Here is a 16,339-nt window from a genome sequence, read left to right as displayed (position 1 = left end):
GGGATTATAGGGATCTGAGCATTCTGAAACTGAATAGGCTCATTCATTAATTCATTCTGGACACCCTCATGATGCTATCTCGCTGAGCCTGTCACCAGGCCAGGTCGCCCCCACGCACTGCTGCCTGCCTGCTACCTTCCTGGTAGCCTCCACGCTTCCTGTTTCGCCGCTTCGGACGACCCAGCCGCCGCTGAGCCGCCCGCCCCAGATTCTTCCCGCCGCTGCCTCCCTGCGTCCCCGCCCCCCGCCAGCCCATTCGCCTCCCCGCTCCTGCCACCCAGCTGCTCCTCCCTCCCGGCTCCTTACTTAAGGGGACCACGATCCCAGAGTAGGGAGCGACCGCTGAGCCTGTCACCAGGTTAGGTCGCCCCCACGCACTGCTACCTGCCTGCTACCTTCCTGGTAGCCTCCACGCTTCCTGTTTCGCCGCTTCGGACGACCCAGCCGCCGCTGAGCCGCCCGCCCCAGATTCTTCCCGCCGCTGCCTCCATGTGGCCCCGCCCCCCGCCAGCCCATTGGCCGTCCCGCTCCCGCCACCCAGCTACTCCTCCCTCCCGGCTCCTTACTTATGACGACCCCAGAGCGAACGCGCAGCGGACGAGCGCAGTGGGCGCACCGAATGTGCGCCGAAGGCGCGCCAAAGGCAAGCCCGTCTGCGCCTGGACCGCGCCCAGCGTCAGGACCCCAGGCTCCCGAGGATGCCAGCCGACACGACGGACCTACGACGCCGCCACCCTCAACGCACTCAAACCCAATAGGAACCCCGCCTGCTACCGAGCCACCCCGAAACGCACCCACGAACCCTTCACCTGCCAAGCCTGCAAGTTCACCTGCCGCCGGACCTGCACCGCACCAGCCAAGCCAGACACCAGCAACAACCACCTCAAGTGCATCCTGCTTAACACCCGCTCCGTCCACAGACACACCGTCGAACTCTGGAACTTGCTCGACACAACCTCACCAGACGTCGCCTTCCTCACAGAATCCTGGATGAACGCCTCCTCAGCCCCCGACATCGCCATAGCCATCCCGGAAGGCTACAAGATCACCCGGAGGGATCGCGCCAACCAGACCGGAGGAGGCATCGCCATCGTCCACAGGAACACTATCCGCATCACGACCAACTCCGACGACACCTTCACCGCCACCGAACACCTCCACTTCCAGATACACACCGACCCAAAGACCACCCTCAGAGGCACTCATCTACAGACCCCCGGGACCACGTACACAATTCAGACATCGCAGACTTCATCAGCCCGCACGCCCTCCCCTCCGCTGACTACATCCTCCTAGGGGACCTCAACTTCCACCTGGAGAACAACACCACCACCCTCCTGGACAACCTCGCCAACCTCGGACTCAAGCAACTGGTGGACACCCCCACCCACTACGCCGGCCACACGCTTGACCCCGTCTTCTCCTCCAGCAAGCACATCTCCTTCAGCCAGTCCATCGGACTACACTGGAGAGATCACAGCTGCGTCCACTTCAGCTTCAGAAGAACCACGACCCACCACCACCCGCAACAGGCTCCCCGAAGGAGCTGGAGCAAGATCACCGCCAACCAGCTCACCACGTCCCTCAGCCAGAACCCTCCCACCAGCACAACGGACCCCAACGAAGCAGCCCGCATCTTCACACAGTGGCTCACCAACTGCGCAGATGACCTCGCACCACTGAAGAACCCTCCCAGCAGACCCGGCAGCAAGAAAGCCTGTTGGTTCACCGACGAACTCAAAAACTCCAAAAAGAACTGCCGCACCCTCGAGAAAGCCTGGCGCCACGACCAGACCACAGAAAACATGACTGCCCTCAAGAACGCCACCCGCAAACACCACCAGCTGATCCACACCACCAAAAGAACAACACTCAAAGAACGACTGGACAACAACACCCACATCAGCAAGGAACTCTTCAGCATCGTCAAAGAGTTCTCCAACCCCAGCACCGGAAACAACGACATCACCCCCTCGCAAGACCTCTGCGACTCACTCGCCTCCTTCTTCCACAGCAAGATCGCCGACATACACAACAGCTTCGGTGCACCCACCACGCACCCAACTACCGAACCAGCACTCCCCACCACCACCCTCTGCGCCTGGACCCCGGTCAGCACCGAAGACACCACCCGCACGTTGAACACCATCCACTTCGGATCCCCAACCGATCCCTGCCCCCACCACGTCTTCAACAAGGCCGACTCCATCATCGCACCCCAACTCCGGGACATCATCAACATCTCCTTCAACACCGACACCTTCCCGGAAAGCTGGAAGCATGCCGAGCTCAGCGCCCTCCTGAAGAAACCGACAGCGGACCCCACCTCCCTCAAGAACTTCCGCCCATCTCGCTCCTCCCTTTTCCTGCCAAAGTCATTGAGAAGATCGTCAAAAGACAGCTCGCCGCCTTCCTCGAGACGAACGGATCCCTCGACCCCTCGCAGTCCGGTTTCCGAGCCAACAACAGCAGAGAGACACCTGATCGCAGCCAACGATGACATCAGAACCCTGCTCGACAAGGGGGGAACAGCGGCCCTCATCATCCTGGACCTCTCTGCAGCGTTCGATACGGTCTGCCACCGCACCCTAGTACAGCGCCTCAGCAACATCGGAATCCAAGAGGAGGCACTGGAGTGGATCATCTCGTTCCTCGCCGGAAGAACCCAGAGAGTCCGCCTCCCCCGTTCAGATCCGAGGCCACCGAAGTCATCTGCGGCGTACCACAAGGATCATCACTCAGCCCAACCCTCTTCAACGTCTACATGAGCCCTCTCGCTGCCATCGCACGCCAACACAACCTCAACATCATCTCCTACGCCGACGACACCCAGCTGATCCTCTCCCTCACCAACGACCCCGCCACCACCAGAACCAGCCTACACGAAGGGATGAAAGACGTCGCCGAGTGGATGAAGAACAGCCGCCTGAAACTGAAATCAGACAAGACGGAAGTCCTCATCCTGGGATCATCGCCCTCCGCCTGGGGCGACTCCTGGTGGCCCCCTGCCCTGGGCACCACTCCCAAACCAACGGACCACGCACGCAACCTGGGCTTCGTCCTGGACTCCTCCCTCTCGATAACCAGACAAGTCAACGCCGTTTCATCATCGTGCTTCAACACCCTGTGCATTCGCCGCAAGATCTTCCGATGGATCCCCACCGAAACCAGGAAGACGGTCACCCAGGCACTCGTCACCAGCCGACTGGACTACGGGAACACCCTCTACGCGGGAACCACAACAAACTACAGAAAAGACTCCAGCGCATACAGAACGCCTCCGCACGACTCATCCTGGACATCCCCCGACACAACCACATCTCCGTCCACCTGAGAGACTTGCACTGGCTCCCCGTCAGCAAGAGGATCACGTTCAGACTCCTCACCTACGCACACAAGGCTCTCCACGACCTGGGCCCCAAGTACCTCAACAACCGCCTGACTTTCTACACGCCCACCCGCCAGCTACGATCGACCAGCCTCGCCCTCGACGCCGTACCACGCATTCGCAGAGCCACCGCCGGAGGAAGATCCTTCTCCTACCTGGCGGCCAAGACATGGAACTCCCTCCCCATCCACCTACGGCTGACCCAGGACCATCTCTCCTTCAGGAAGCAACTCAAGACCTGGCTTTTCGAGCAGTGACGTACCCCTCCACCCCCCAGCGCCTTGAGACCCCTCCGGGTGAGCAGTGCGCTATACAAATTCTGTGATTGATTGATTGATTGAAATTGAGGATCTGACAATTATTGCTCTTGGACTGGTTTAGGCAGAGGGCCAAGAGCTCTGTTTTCTCCAGCAGGATTGTGTTCTATTTTTTTTTTTATAATTATTTTTTTATTTTATTTGCAAGGAAAAACAGCACAAACAGATCAAGGGTTACAGAATTTACAGAGTAAATGCAGTCAACCAAAGCAAGAAGATTTAGACAAGGAAAAAAAAAGAAGAAAAATGAAAATAAAGATACAATGCTTACAAAGATTTTATCTAAATCCACTCCGTGATAGGAGCCCATATCTTCTCTCCCATAACCCTCCTCCTAATCCCTTTAGTTCTATATACAGCCAATTCCAAATTATACATAGACAAAAGTTTTTCCCGCCAGTTAAAAAAGGAAGGCGGCTCAGGATTAATCCAATCTTTAGTGATACATGCCCGAATTACAGCCATAGAGATAAACAGAAAACCTTTCGTAGCTTTGAGCCTTGGCTGATCAATAATTCCGGAGCCACAACCAGTCAGTACCAGCTCACCCGTTATACTGATAGCGCACCCCAGAATCACAGCCAAAAACCTTTCAATGTTCGAAAAAAATTCAGAAAGTCTAGGACATAAGAAAAACATATGGAGCGCACCCGCAGCATATAGGCCACACCTGTTACATTTTGTGCCTGAGGTCAGACTCCATTTGGAAACCCTACTTGGAGTATAGTATAAATCATGTATGGCCATAAAATATTGTGAGCGCATCCTCCCAGTTATAAGAACTCGGTTGGCAAGCGCTATAGATTCCAGTATATTAACTTCGGGAATCCCAAGCTTGATTGCCCATTTACTTTTACAATTTTCCAGATCATCCAGAAATTCTTGAATCAGGCAGGAATAATATAAGCCAATTGATGTCTTTTCCAACATATATTCTGTAAGGGGAATTTTGATCATTGCATGTTCGGATACGGAGTATGAAGGCTGTAAGAAGCTGCGAGAAATTAAAAAAAGTAATTTCTCGATAAACCAAAATTACTGTGTAAGTCAGAAAAAGAAACTAAGGGGGCCATTAGGATGGCGTGCGGGCTTTGCCCGCCCGGCACCCTATCGGGAAACGGGACCGCCCGCCTCGAGAGATCACAATGAAAAATATCAGATGCAGCAGAACATCAAACTCATCTCATTACTAGGGAGCTGCATTGGTATCTTCATAAGCAATGTGTCAACGACTATATGTGAACTCATTATAGAGTATATAAGGTGTGCACATACAGCTGTGTAGTAATCAGCAAGGGTGTTGTTAATGGGACATGACTGAGCAAATAAATGTTTAGGGAATATTTTCTGCTTCTAGGTTAGGAGGTTAATGACAAGGTCCTTGCAGGCCCTGACAGTGCTGTTTTAACTAGGCGGACCTCTTCATTAACAAAGGAGTTATAGTTGAAGGCCATAGCAGCGAGGAGGTCTCAGTCAAAGCAGGGGTTGTTTTCTGAGTGCTCATATGAGAGGTTTGTCAACAAGGTGATCAGTTGCTCACAGACCAGCCCCCACCCCCTCCACCAATGGTCTCAATTATATAGTAATTATTGAAGAGGCAGAATGCATGCTTTATGAAGATGAGAGAAATGCAGGTCATTTAACATGAACAGATAGCACTTTTTTTTTTAGGACAAACTCAGGTCTGTTCATGAATGTTGAATCTTTCATCCCTGGTCACTGCAACTTTCAAATGTTTCCTATTATGAGTTTGGGAACAATTATGGAAGAATCATCTCCAGAGGATTGAGGTTCTTCCAAAGGGAAAAGGAATGTTCTCTGTCTCTCAATGCTAACGTAGATGGAACTTGACTTGTTTGGCAGTTCTGGAGATGAGATTGAGGATGGAGGCAGTTGTATATGCAAAATGAGGGTTTTATGCAAAGGTCATCTGTTTGATATGGCTTAAAGAAAGACCTTTTCATTTTGGTTAAAGTCTCAGGTATGATTATAAATGAGAGTTTAAATAAAGCTGTATAAAATAAACTTTTCCCCTAGCTAGTTTTTCTGAAACACCTCCAGGAGCTCTAAGTTGAAATGTCAAGTCAAGTCAGGGACATTTGTATAGCGCACATATCACTACCAAGAGTCTCATGGCACTTGCAGACGGCTCTGAAATAGAGATGGGCTTTGTTGTCAAATAGCCATGTCTTCAGCTTCTTGCGGAAACAGCTATGACTAGAGATGGTACGCAGGTATAAAGGCATTTTATTCCAGGATGCCGGAGCACGAAAGGAGAAAGATCGACCACCTTTCCTAACAGTACGCACTCTCAAGGGAATAAGCAGTGCATCATTGCTGGATCTGAGAGTTCTGGGTGGCTGATACCAGCATAGTTTATGCGACCAATATTTTGGGCCATCTCCATACATATGCTTGTGTGTTAGACACAAAGTTTTAAAAAGGATTTGTTTTTTCACTGGAAGCCAGTGCAGAGCTTTCAAACAAGGAGCAGAGGAGGATCTTTGCGCGAGGTCAAGGACTAACCTGGCTGCGGTGTTTTGCAGAACCTGAAGCCTGCTTAATAGATTTTAGTTTATTGAAAGCAATAGTGCATTACCGTAGTTCATTCTATTTATAATGAGTCCCTGTATTAATGTTTTCCGCGCCTCCATAGGAATCCATTTAAAAACCTTCCGCAAACTGTGCATTACGCCGAAACAGGTGCCTTTGACATGTTTTTTCATGGACAGTTTAAGGGCCTTTCCTCTGACACCTATCTCCCAGAGCCGCTGTTCTAAAATGCTATAGGAGAAGGTGTCAAAGGCGTATAAAAACAAGTATAAAAACAAAATATCTTATCTATGCCTGTCAGTAGATGGTATAGAAAACGCTGACTTTGGCATAGATCTTTCAGGTATTTCCTTCCACTCAATGTGTGGCTAAAGATCTAAGACATAGTAACGTTCATGGGGAATGGAACTCTCCACCTCTTTAACTGTGATGCACATCTTATAATGAGATGGACAACCTATACAAAATTATGTTGGTAAATGTTTCTATTCTGATGCTCATGTATGTTAACATGTTCCCAAGGAATCCCAGCTTTGTAAAAGAATTCATTCACATGGATCTATGAAATTTCCAATGGTGGAGAATGCATGGAAATGACAGTGGCAAACAATGCTTATTTATAAATATCTTAAATCAAAGAATAATTGAACATACCAATACAATGGATACATTAAAAAGGACTTAGTAGAAAAAAAAAAGGAATTCAGACTGTGCACACACACCACTCACCTTTAGTTTCCTTGGTTTCTTCTTCCTGAAATCTGTAGTACAGTTTTCTAACATTAGCACTCATCGACTTGGGTGGTTGATGCAGAATCTTATATTTGCCAACAACAGCCTTGTTCATTTCTTCAATAAAAGTGTTAATTTGGTCATAGGTGAGGCGATTCTTCATATAACTGACATAAAATATAAAGAAGAAACTTTCAATGTAAAAAACAAAGGTCTAGGTTTAATTTATTTTCTGAACTATTTGCCAAATCACTGTTGACTACAAATACCACATACAAACATACAACCTCCATCACTTCTTTTACAACTTGAAGATGTGAGAGGTGGATCACTGACAGAATATCGACGGACCGAATATCGACCTACAAGAATATCGAGTACAGAAAACCCATGGACACAATACATAGACATCTGATATCTACAAAGGTAAGTACAAAAATATCAAAACCAAAATATCGTTGTTTAAAATATTGTTTAAAATATCGTTTTTTTTTAAATGTCTTAAAAATAATATCAAATTAATTAAATAATAAATATAATTAATAAAAACATAGTTAGAACTATTTAAAATGAGAAATAATAAATGTAATATAAAAAATATATATATATTAACTTAATATTAATAATTATTTTATTTAATTATAAAATGTTAGATACATAATGAAAATTATAAATACATACATATATATATATATATATATATATATATATATATATATATATACACACACACACACACACACACACACATAAACCTGTAATATAAATATAAAAATAATATATATATATATATATATATATATATATATATATAATGAATTAAAATATTAAAATTAATATGTATTTGTAAAAAAATATTTTACACTACATTAACTATAACAGTAGGGAAAAAGTTTGATAGAGTAGAGAATAAAATTACTATTCCCTCTTCAGACAGTGCAACAGTAGGGAAAGTGTTGGATAGCAGAGGGAACAAATTTACTATTCCCACTCCAGCAAGTGCAACAGTAGGGAAAGTAAAGTGTTGGATAGCGGAGGGGAAGAATTTACTATTCCCACTCCACGGAGTGTAACAATAGGGAAAGTGTTGGATAGCGGAGAGGTTAAAATTACTATTCCCACTCCAGTAATTGCAACAGTAGGGAAAGTGTTGGACAGCAGGTGGGTAAAAATTGCTATTCCCACTCCAGTGAGTTTAACAGTAGAGACAGAGTTGGATAGCGGAGAGGCATAAATAAAAAAAATCCCAATTCCAACAAGTGCAACAGTAGGGAAAGTGTTGGATAGTGGAGGGGTAAAATGTACTATTCCTACCCAATGAGTACAACAGTAGGGAAAGTGTTGGATAGCGGGTGGGTAAAAATGACTATTCCCACTCCAGCAAATGCAACAGCAAGGAAAGTGTTGGATAGCGGGTGGGTAAAAATTACTATTTCCACTCCAGTGAGTGCAACATTAGGGAAAGTGCTGGATAGCGGAGAGGTATAAATTAATATTCCCACTCCAAAAAGTGTAAAAGTGGGCAAAGTGTTGCATAGTGGAGGGGTAACATTTACTAGTCCTACTCCAGTGAGTGCAACAGTAGGAAAAGTGTTGGATAGCGGGTTGGTAAAAATTACTATTCCCACTCCAGTGAGTGCAACAGTAGGGAAAGTGTTGGATAGCGGGGATGTAAAATGTATATTCCCACTCCAACGTGTGTAACAGTAGGGAAAGTGTTGGATAGCGGGTGGATAAAAATTACTATTCCCACTCCAACGAGTGTAATAGTAGGGAAAGTGTTGGTTCGCAGAGGGATAAAAATTACTATTCCCACTCCAGTAATTGCAACAGTAGAGAAAGTGTTGGATAGCCGGTAGGTAAAAATTACTATTCCCACTCCAGTGAGTGCAACAATAGGGGAAGTGTTGGATAACGGGTGGGTACAAGTTACTATTCCCACTCCAGCGAGTGCAACAGTAGGGAAAGTATTGGATAGCGGGTGGGAATAATTTACTATTTCCACTCCACCAAGTGTAACAGTAGGGAAAGTGTTGCATAGCGTAGGGGATTATTTTAGTATTCCCACTCCTGCAAAATAATTAACATTAATTAAGAAATAATTAATTGGTCAAAAATAATTTACCTCCCACCATATTCCCCTATAATCACCACCAATATTGTAGAATATACAATCAAAATGATTTAACAATTAATTAACAATTAACAAGCAATTTAAAAACCATCAAATAAATATTATATAAACAAAATAAAAAATTTATTAAAATTAAATTACTTCCCACCCTACTCCACTATCAACCCAAAAACCCATTCCAAATAAAATTACACAATTACCATATTTACCAATTAATGATTGATAATTAATATCCAATTAATAACTAAATAAAAACAATTCAACACAATTAACAATATAAAATATTAACTACATAAATATTAATTAATAAATTCATTATAATTAAGTTACTTCCCACCCTACTCCCATAAAAAACCACAAACCGCTCCTACAAAAATTACACAATTAACATATTTACTAATTAATTATAAATAACCAAATTAAAATTAACACAAACACAATTAACAATATAAATTAAATACAAAAATATGGAATAACAACATTATTAAATTAATTAATTTCAATTAAATTACTTCCCACCCTATTCCCCTTTAAACCCACAACCCGCTCCGGAACTAAAACACAATATTTATTTATTTTTTAAATTAATAACTTCTAAAAAATGATTAATGAATATATTATAATTAAATTAGTTTCTACCCTATTCCCCTATAAACCCACAACAGAACTAAAATACGCAAAAATTAACATAAAATTAATTACCGATAAAAAATTCAAACATACATTAGAAAAATAAGCTATACTTTTAACACATATACTAACATACAGAACACCCCAAAAAAAAAAATCGATATTATAAAACAATTTTTTTTACTTGCGATATAACTAACTTCGATATTAAGTAAAATGATATTTCTTACCTGCATGTCGATATTCTTGTTGATGATATTCTTGCAGGTCGATATCGAAATTTAGACATCGATATTATGGCATATCGATATTCAAAACTCGATATTATGTCTGCATACCGTCAGAGATAACAGAGTCAAGATGACAATAGCCGTCTCCCTCCTTTTTTGATGCATTTTAAGTGACAACGTGAATAATTATACTTTGTTACTTTATATGGACCACTTATGGTAATACATCCACATAAAGAAACATATGCCCCTATTCCACTGTAAATGTGTCAGAGAATGGCAAAGTGGGAGAAAGACAGTCACAGCCAGATGTTAACTAATGGTTGTTAAAGTTGGCCAAAATAACAGAAATTAAAGTAGAGTTAAGAAAATTAATGTGTGATATTTGGATTTTGTGTTGTGGGACTCACTGCCTTTAACATAGTCTACTTTCTTCCTACTGAAAACAGGGGTCATATCACAAAGAGACACGCTGGCTGAGCGCAGAGCTGTGCACCTGTTTTTTTGTTTTGAGGTATCCAAAGTTAATATAAATAACGTCTCCAAAAAAATGCATAGATTTAGATAGCAGTAGTTGGAAATGGAAAGAGTTCATTTCATCTTCTCATAATGTCTATCCAAAACTTGTCCATAGTAGACTTCATTATACATCAGATCAAAACGACCAAACCTCTGAAAAGTCAATCTTACAAGCATTTGTCACCAGCTTGTCTTCCATAAAAATCGAATTCCTTATGTTTCAAGACATTAGCGAAGAGAAAATATAATTTCTACTTGTTCCTCTTCTCACAAATTCATACATGCATACTATAAAGGCTAAGAGGCTACTCACGCTGGGATGCCTTCAAACTCCTGGATAGTTATCAACTCCATTTCTTTAATTGGCTTTTTGGCTTTTGCTGGTTTCTTATCAGGCACATTGTCTTCAAATTTAGTTGTCTCTTCTGGCTGCACTTTTAGCTCAGCCGCACTGTAAATGGTAGAACCATAAAATTAATCTTTTGTCTGTGTTCTTGTTAGGATAAATTAGTAAAAAAGTGTAATAATGGGACAATTTATATGGATATCAGCGAGTTTTTGACCCTTATTGAAGCTTATGTATTGAACAGGATATTTGGAGAATATAGCCCACTGCTACAAGTGTATTTGATGCTGCTGGGCCACCAATAAAAATGACCATCAACAAAAAAAAAATGCTTGTAGGATGGCGCTTTGATCCTGTTTTCAGATGAGCTTCTAGCAGCCCTATATGGACGCATGAGTTACTATGTTTTGCTGTCAATTTTTCTTATTAGCGAGGCAGATGCGGGTATTCTAGATACCTTGGCAATTCCATATTGCTCTCAAGTTGGTGATCTGCAGACTATTATTTCCCTTTTTTTGCTCTTTGCTCTTGTTTACCGCCCAAATGTTCTGGTTCATAACTGTACTTGCTGTAAAGCGCTCTGATACCCTCTGGTCCAGCTAGCGCTATACAAAACTTAAATAAATAAATCACGACCTGCCCCAATAGTTTTAAAAGTAAGGTATGGAGGCTCAAATTTCTCTGCAAAAACTCTATTAAATTGTTGAGGCAACCTCAAAAACTTTCCACTGGTAAAACAGAACTTTTTAATGAAACTTTAAGAAATTTTACTGGCAACTGTCTTCCTCTGGGATCTTTCACCTGATTTAGGACGGAATTTTGTGGACGGTGTCGGCCTTAGAACAAGATCGTTAGAACTGCTGCTTGACAAGGAATGCAAGTGTAATGAAAATGCAATCATTAGCATGTGGCTTTTACTTTCCTTATTGGGGAACACTATTAAAGAACTACAGAGATTAAATGGAGTTTGACAGATTCAAGACATGTGACAAAAAATGGGAGATATCCCATCTACCTAGTTTAGACTGTATACTCTTGAATACGTTCTAAACAGCAGTAATGGGACATTCACCAATTGTCCTTCATCCCCCAAACTCTAATTAACCCCTGTAATCCTTATAGCAGGAATGTTAGGGTCAGATACTGCTGCAAATGCTCCATGTGCATTGCAATATGGCCAGGTCAGCAAATTAGTGATGATTTACATAGCACAATTCTAACACTGTTGTATCATGTAAGATGATATTCTGGTCCTTTCAGCAACATATTCACTCTCCAGACAGGAGGATGTTCACGTCCAAGCAAACAGACATAGATTAAATGTGTTTGGAGCGTATGTATCACCCAACGAGATCCTACGTGTTAGACCTGTCAGCCATATGGTGGTCTTCTCCCAAACTTTTTGCCTTCACCCCTCCTATTTTTGATGATATTGTTTTTGTTGGCCATAGGACTCTGTGCACTTTACTACTACTTCTAACCAGTGCAACAGTGTTGTATGTCAGAACAAAGCAGGCGTTGATTACGCCTGCCTTAATTATGCGGTCCAAACAACAAATCTTTACAGCGCCTTCCATTACCCCGTAGGTCGTTACAATGACTTGCTTTAGGGCAAGCGCAGGCGTTGAAATAGTATTTACTATTACAACTCCAGGCTGTGTAACAGTAGGAAAAGTGTTGAACTTAAAGTCCAACATCAATCCAACATCAATCCAACAACGCTTTCCTTAAAGCAAGTCATTGCAACGACTTGGGTGGTAAAGGAATGCGTTGTAAAGACGCATTTGTGCTTTGGCCCAACCTGTTAAAAGCACATTTGTGGTTTGAACCGCACTAGTCCCTGGTAAAGTACTACATGTACCCAGGGTCTGCAAATTAAATGCTATGATTGGGCCTGCTGTTCACGCAAAGGAGGCTTGGGTCCATATACTACCTGGATTGGACCACTTCAATTGTTATAAACACACAAAGTATCCAGATAGCTCAATTACAACCAATTAATGGATAAAACGAACCTTAGTCCTTAAATCCAAAGCCCGTTGTGATTTATTTCACTTATCTTTTTTACTTTTTGAAAGAACAAGATTATCAGATTAATTTCATGTCATCTTGTCGTTCAATACTCATTTGAGATCTACTTTTGTGTATGACAAACACTGTAAAACATTCTTAAATAAACGTATCATAAGACAACACAGTGAGAAATAATAAAGTAACAACGTAAACATATATGCCATATAAAAGTGTGAAAAAACATATACGTCCAGTCATTTATTTAATTTGTGAACACTAGGCGGACAATGATAGTTCACTAACAGAGTGTCTTTTGAATTCCTGCCACTGTTATTAGCTCTGGGAGTTGTAATATTAAAGGGTGTTATCAGTAGCGGAACGTATTAATGCAGATATTCCCTCGTGGCACACCCTGAATGCCTTGTCCCAAGAGCTGGAGGGATTGGGCCTTCAGCACTTACTGTGCCACCCACTAAAGTAATTTACAACAAGGGGTGGTGATGGACAGAGTCTCTGAATTAAGCAGAGTACTCTCACCCAGTCAAGAGATCAGGGCTAGATCCAACACCGTTTTTTAGCTCATTGCACCATCCCAGTTTCAGAACCTGGCTGTATGCAAATTAGTCTGTCCCTGGCCCAGTGCATCATGGGAACAGGGCAGACCAGACTACAAAAGCCAATTCTTACACTGGGAAGGAAACAAGCTTCCGGGGACCGGTTTCTGCCATTTCAGGCGTCTTCGGCCCGGCTTGCTTGAATCCTGATGGTGCAATGAGCAAGGGACTCACATCTGAGTATACCCTTCCACGCTTAGGGTGGACAAAATAATTTACAACAAGGGGTGGTGATGGACAGAGTCTCTGAATTAAGCAGAGTACTCTCACCCAGTCAAGAGATCAGGGCTAGATCCAACACCGTTTTTTAGCTCATTGCACCATCCCAGTTTCAGAACCTGGCTGTATGCAAATTAGTCTGTCCCTGGCCCAGTGCATCATGGGAACAGGGCAGACCAGACTACAAAAGCCAATTCTTACACTGGGAAGGAAACAAGCTTCCGGGGACCGGTTTCTGCCATTTCAGGCGTCTTCGGCCCGGCTTGCTTGAATCCTGATGGTGCAATGAGCAAGGGACTCACATCTGAGTATACCCTTCCACGCTTAGGGTGGACAAAATAATTTACAACAAGGGGTGGTGATGGACAGAGTCTCTGAATTAAGCAGAGTACTCTCACCCAGTCAAGAGATCAGGGCTAGATCCAACACCGTTTTTTAGCTCATTGCACCATCCCAGTTTCAGAACCTGGCTGTATGCAAATTAGTCTGTCCCTGGCCCAGTGCATCATGGGAACAGGGCAGACCAGACTACAAAAGCCAATTCTTACACTGGGAAGGAAACAAGCTTCCGGGGACCGGTTTCTGCCATTTCAGGCGTCTTCGGCCCGGCTTGCTTGAATCCTGATGGTGCAATGAGCAAGGGACTCACATCTGAGTATACCCTTCCACGCTTAGGGTGGACAAAATAATTTACAACAAGGGGTGGTGATGGACAGAGTCTCTGAATTAAGCAGAGTACTCTCACCCAGTCAAGAGATCAGGGCTAGATCCAACACCGTTTTTTAGCTCATTGCACCATCCCAGTTTCAGAACCTGGCTGTATGCAAATTAGTCTGTCCCTGGCCCAGTGCATCATGGGAACAGGGCAGACCAGACTACAAAAGCCAATTCTTACACTGGGAAGGAAACAAGCTTCCGGGGACCGGTTTCTGCCATTTCAGGCGTCTTCGGCCCGGCTTGCTTGAATCCTGATGGTGCAATGAGCAAGGGACTCACATCTGAGTATACCCTTCCACGCTTAGGGTGGACAAAATAATTTACAACAAGGGGTGGTGATGGACAGAGTCTCTGAATTAAGCAGAGTACTCTCACCCAGTCAAGAGATCAGGGCTAGATCCAACACCGTTTTTTAGCTCATTGCACCATCCCAGTTTCAGAACCTGGCTGTATGCAAATTAGTCTGTCCCTGGCCCAGTGCATCATGGGAACAGGGCAGACCAGACTACAAAAGCCAATTCTTACACTGGGAAGGAAACAAGCTTCCGGGGACCGGTTTCTGCCATTTCAGGCGTCTTCGGCCCGGCTTGCTTGAATCCTGATGGTGCAATGAGCAAGGGACTCACATCTGAGTATACCCTTCCACGCTTAGGGTGGACAAAATAATTTACAACAAGGGGTGGTGATGGACAGAGTCTCTGAATTAAGCAGAGTACTCTCACCCAGTCAAGAGATCAGGGCTAGATCCAACACCGTTTTTTAGCTCATTGCACCATCCCAGTTTCAGAACCTGGCTGTATGCAAATTAGTCTGTCCCTGGCCCAGTGCATCATGGGAACAGGGCAGACCAGACTACAAAAGCCAATTCTTACACTGGGAAGGAAACAAGCTTCCGGGGACCGGTTTCTGCCATTTCAGGCGTCTTCGGCCCGGCTTGCTTGAATCCTGATGGTGCAATGAGCAAGGGACTCACATCTGAGTATACCCTTCCACGCTTAGGGTGGACAAAATAATTTACAACAAGGGGTGGTGATGGACAGAGTCTCTGAATTAAGCAGAGTACTCTCACCCAGTCAAGAGATCAGGGCTAGATCCAACACCGTTTTTTAGCTCATTGCACCATCCCAGTTTCAGAACCTGGCTGTATGCAAATTAGTCTGTCCCTGGCCCAGTGCATCATGGGAACAGGGCAGACCAGACTACAAAAGCCAATTCTTACACTGGGAAGGAAACAAGCTTCCGGGGACCGGTTTCTGCCATTTCAGGCGTCTTCGGCCCGGCTTGCTTGAATCCTGATGGTGCAATGAGCAAGGGACTCACATCTGAGTATACCCTTCCACGCTTAGGGTGGACAAAATAATTTACAACAAGGGGTGGTGATGGACAGAGTCTCTGAATTAAGCAGAGTACTCTCACCCAGTCAAGAGATCAGGGCTAGATCCAACACCGTTTTTTAGCTCATTGCACCATCCCTGTTTCAGAACCTGGCTGTATGCAAATTAGTCTGTCCCTGGCCCAGTGCATCATGGGAACAGGGCAGACCAGACTACAAAAGCCAATTCTTACACTGGGAAGGAAACAAGCTTCCGGGGACCGGTTTCTGCCATTTCAGGCGTCTTCGGCCCGGCTTGCTTGAATCCTGATGGTGCAATGAGCAAGGGACTCACATCTGAGTATACCCTTCCACGCTTAGGGTGGACAAAATAATTTACAACAAGGGGTGGTGATGGACAGAGTCTCTGAATTAAGCAGAGTACTCTCACCCAGTCAAGAGATCAGGGCTAGATCCAACACCGTTTTTTAGCTCATTGCACCATCCCAGTTTCAGAACCTGGCTGTATGCAAATTAGTCTGTCCCTGGCCCAGTGCATCATGGGAACAGGGCAGACCAGACTACAAAAGCCAATTCTTACACTGGGAAGGAAAC

The 16,339-nt window shown here is 44.3% G+C and overlaps 1 protein-coding gene across 1 annotated transcript in view; it reads right to left on the bottom strand.

Moving 5' to 3' along the window:
* Positions 1–16,339, bottom strand: part of SKA1 (spindle and kinetochore associated complex subunit 1) — a 121,147-nt gene that overhangs the window by 60,508 nt on the left and 44,300 nt on the right. Inside the window, exons 5-6 of the mRNA XM_078674798.1 lie at positions 10,817–10,954; positions 6,988–7,157 (exon numbers count right to left, since the gene is read on the bottom strand). Of these exons, the coding sequence (XP_078530924.1) occupies positions 6,988–7,157; positions 10,817–10,954 (308 nt within the window). The remainder of the gene's footprint in view (positions 1–6,987; positions 7,158–10,816; positions 10,955–16,339) is intronic.

This window comes from Lissotriton helveticus, chromosome 2_1 (genome assembly GCF_964261635.1).
Source record: "Lissotriton helveticus chromosome 2_1, aLisHel1.1, whole genome shotgun sequence".
NCBI classification, from domain to species: Eukaryota; Metazoa; Chordata; class Amphibia; order Caudata; family Salamandridae; genus Lissotriton; species Lissotriton helveticus.
Note: the sequence above shows the minus strand (reverse complement) of the source record. Positions and strands in the feature narration are given on the sequence as shown.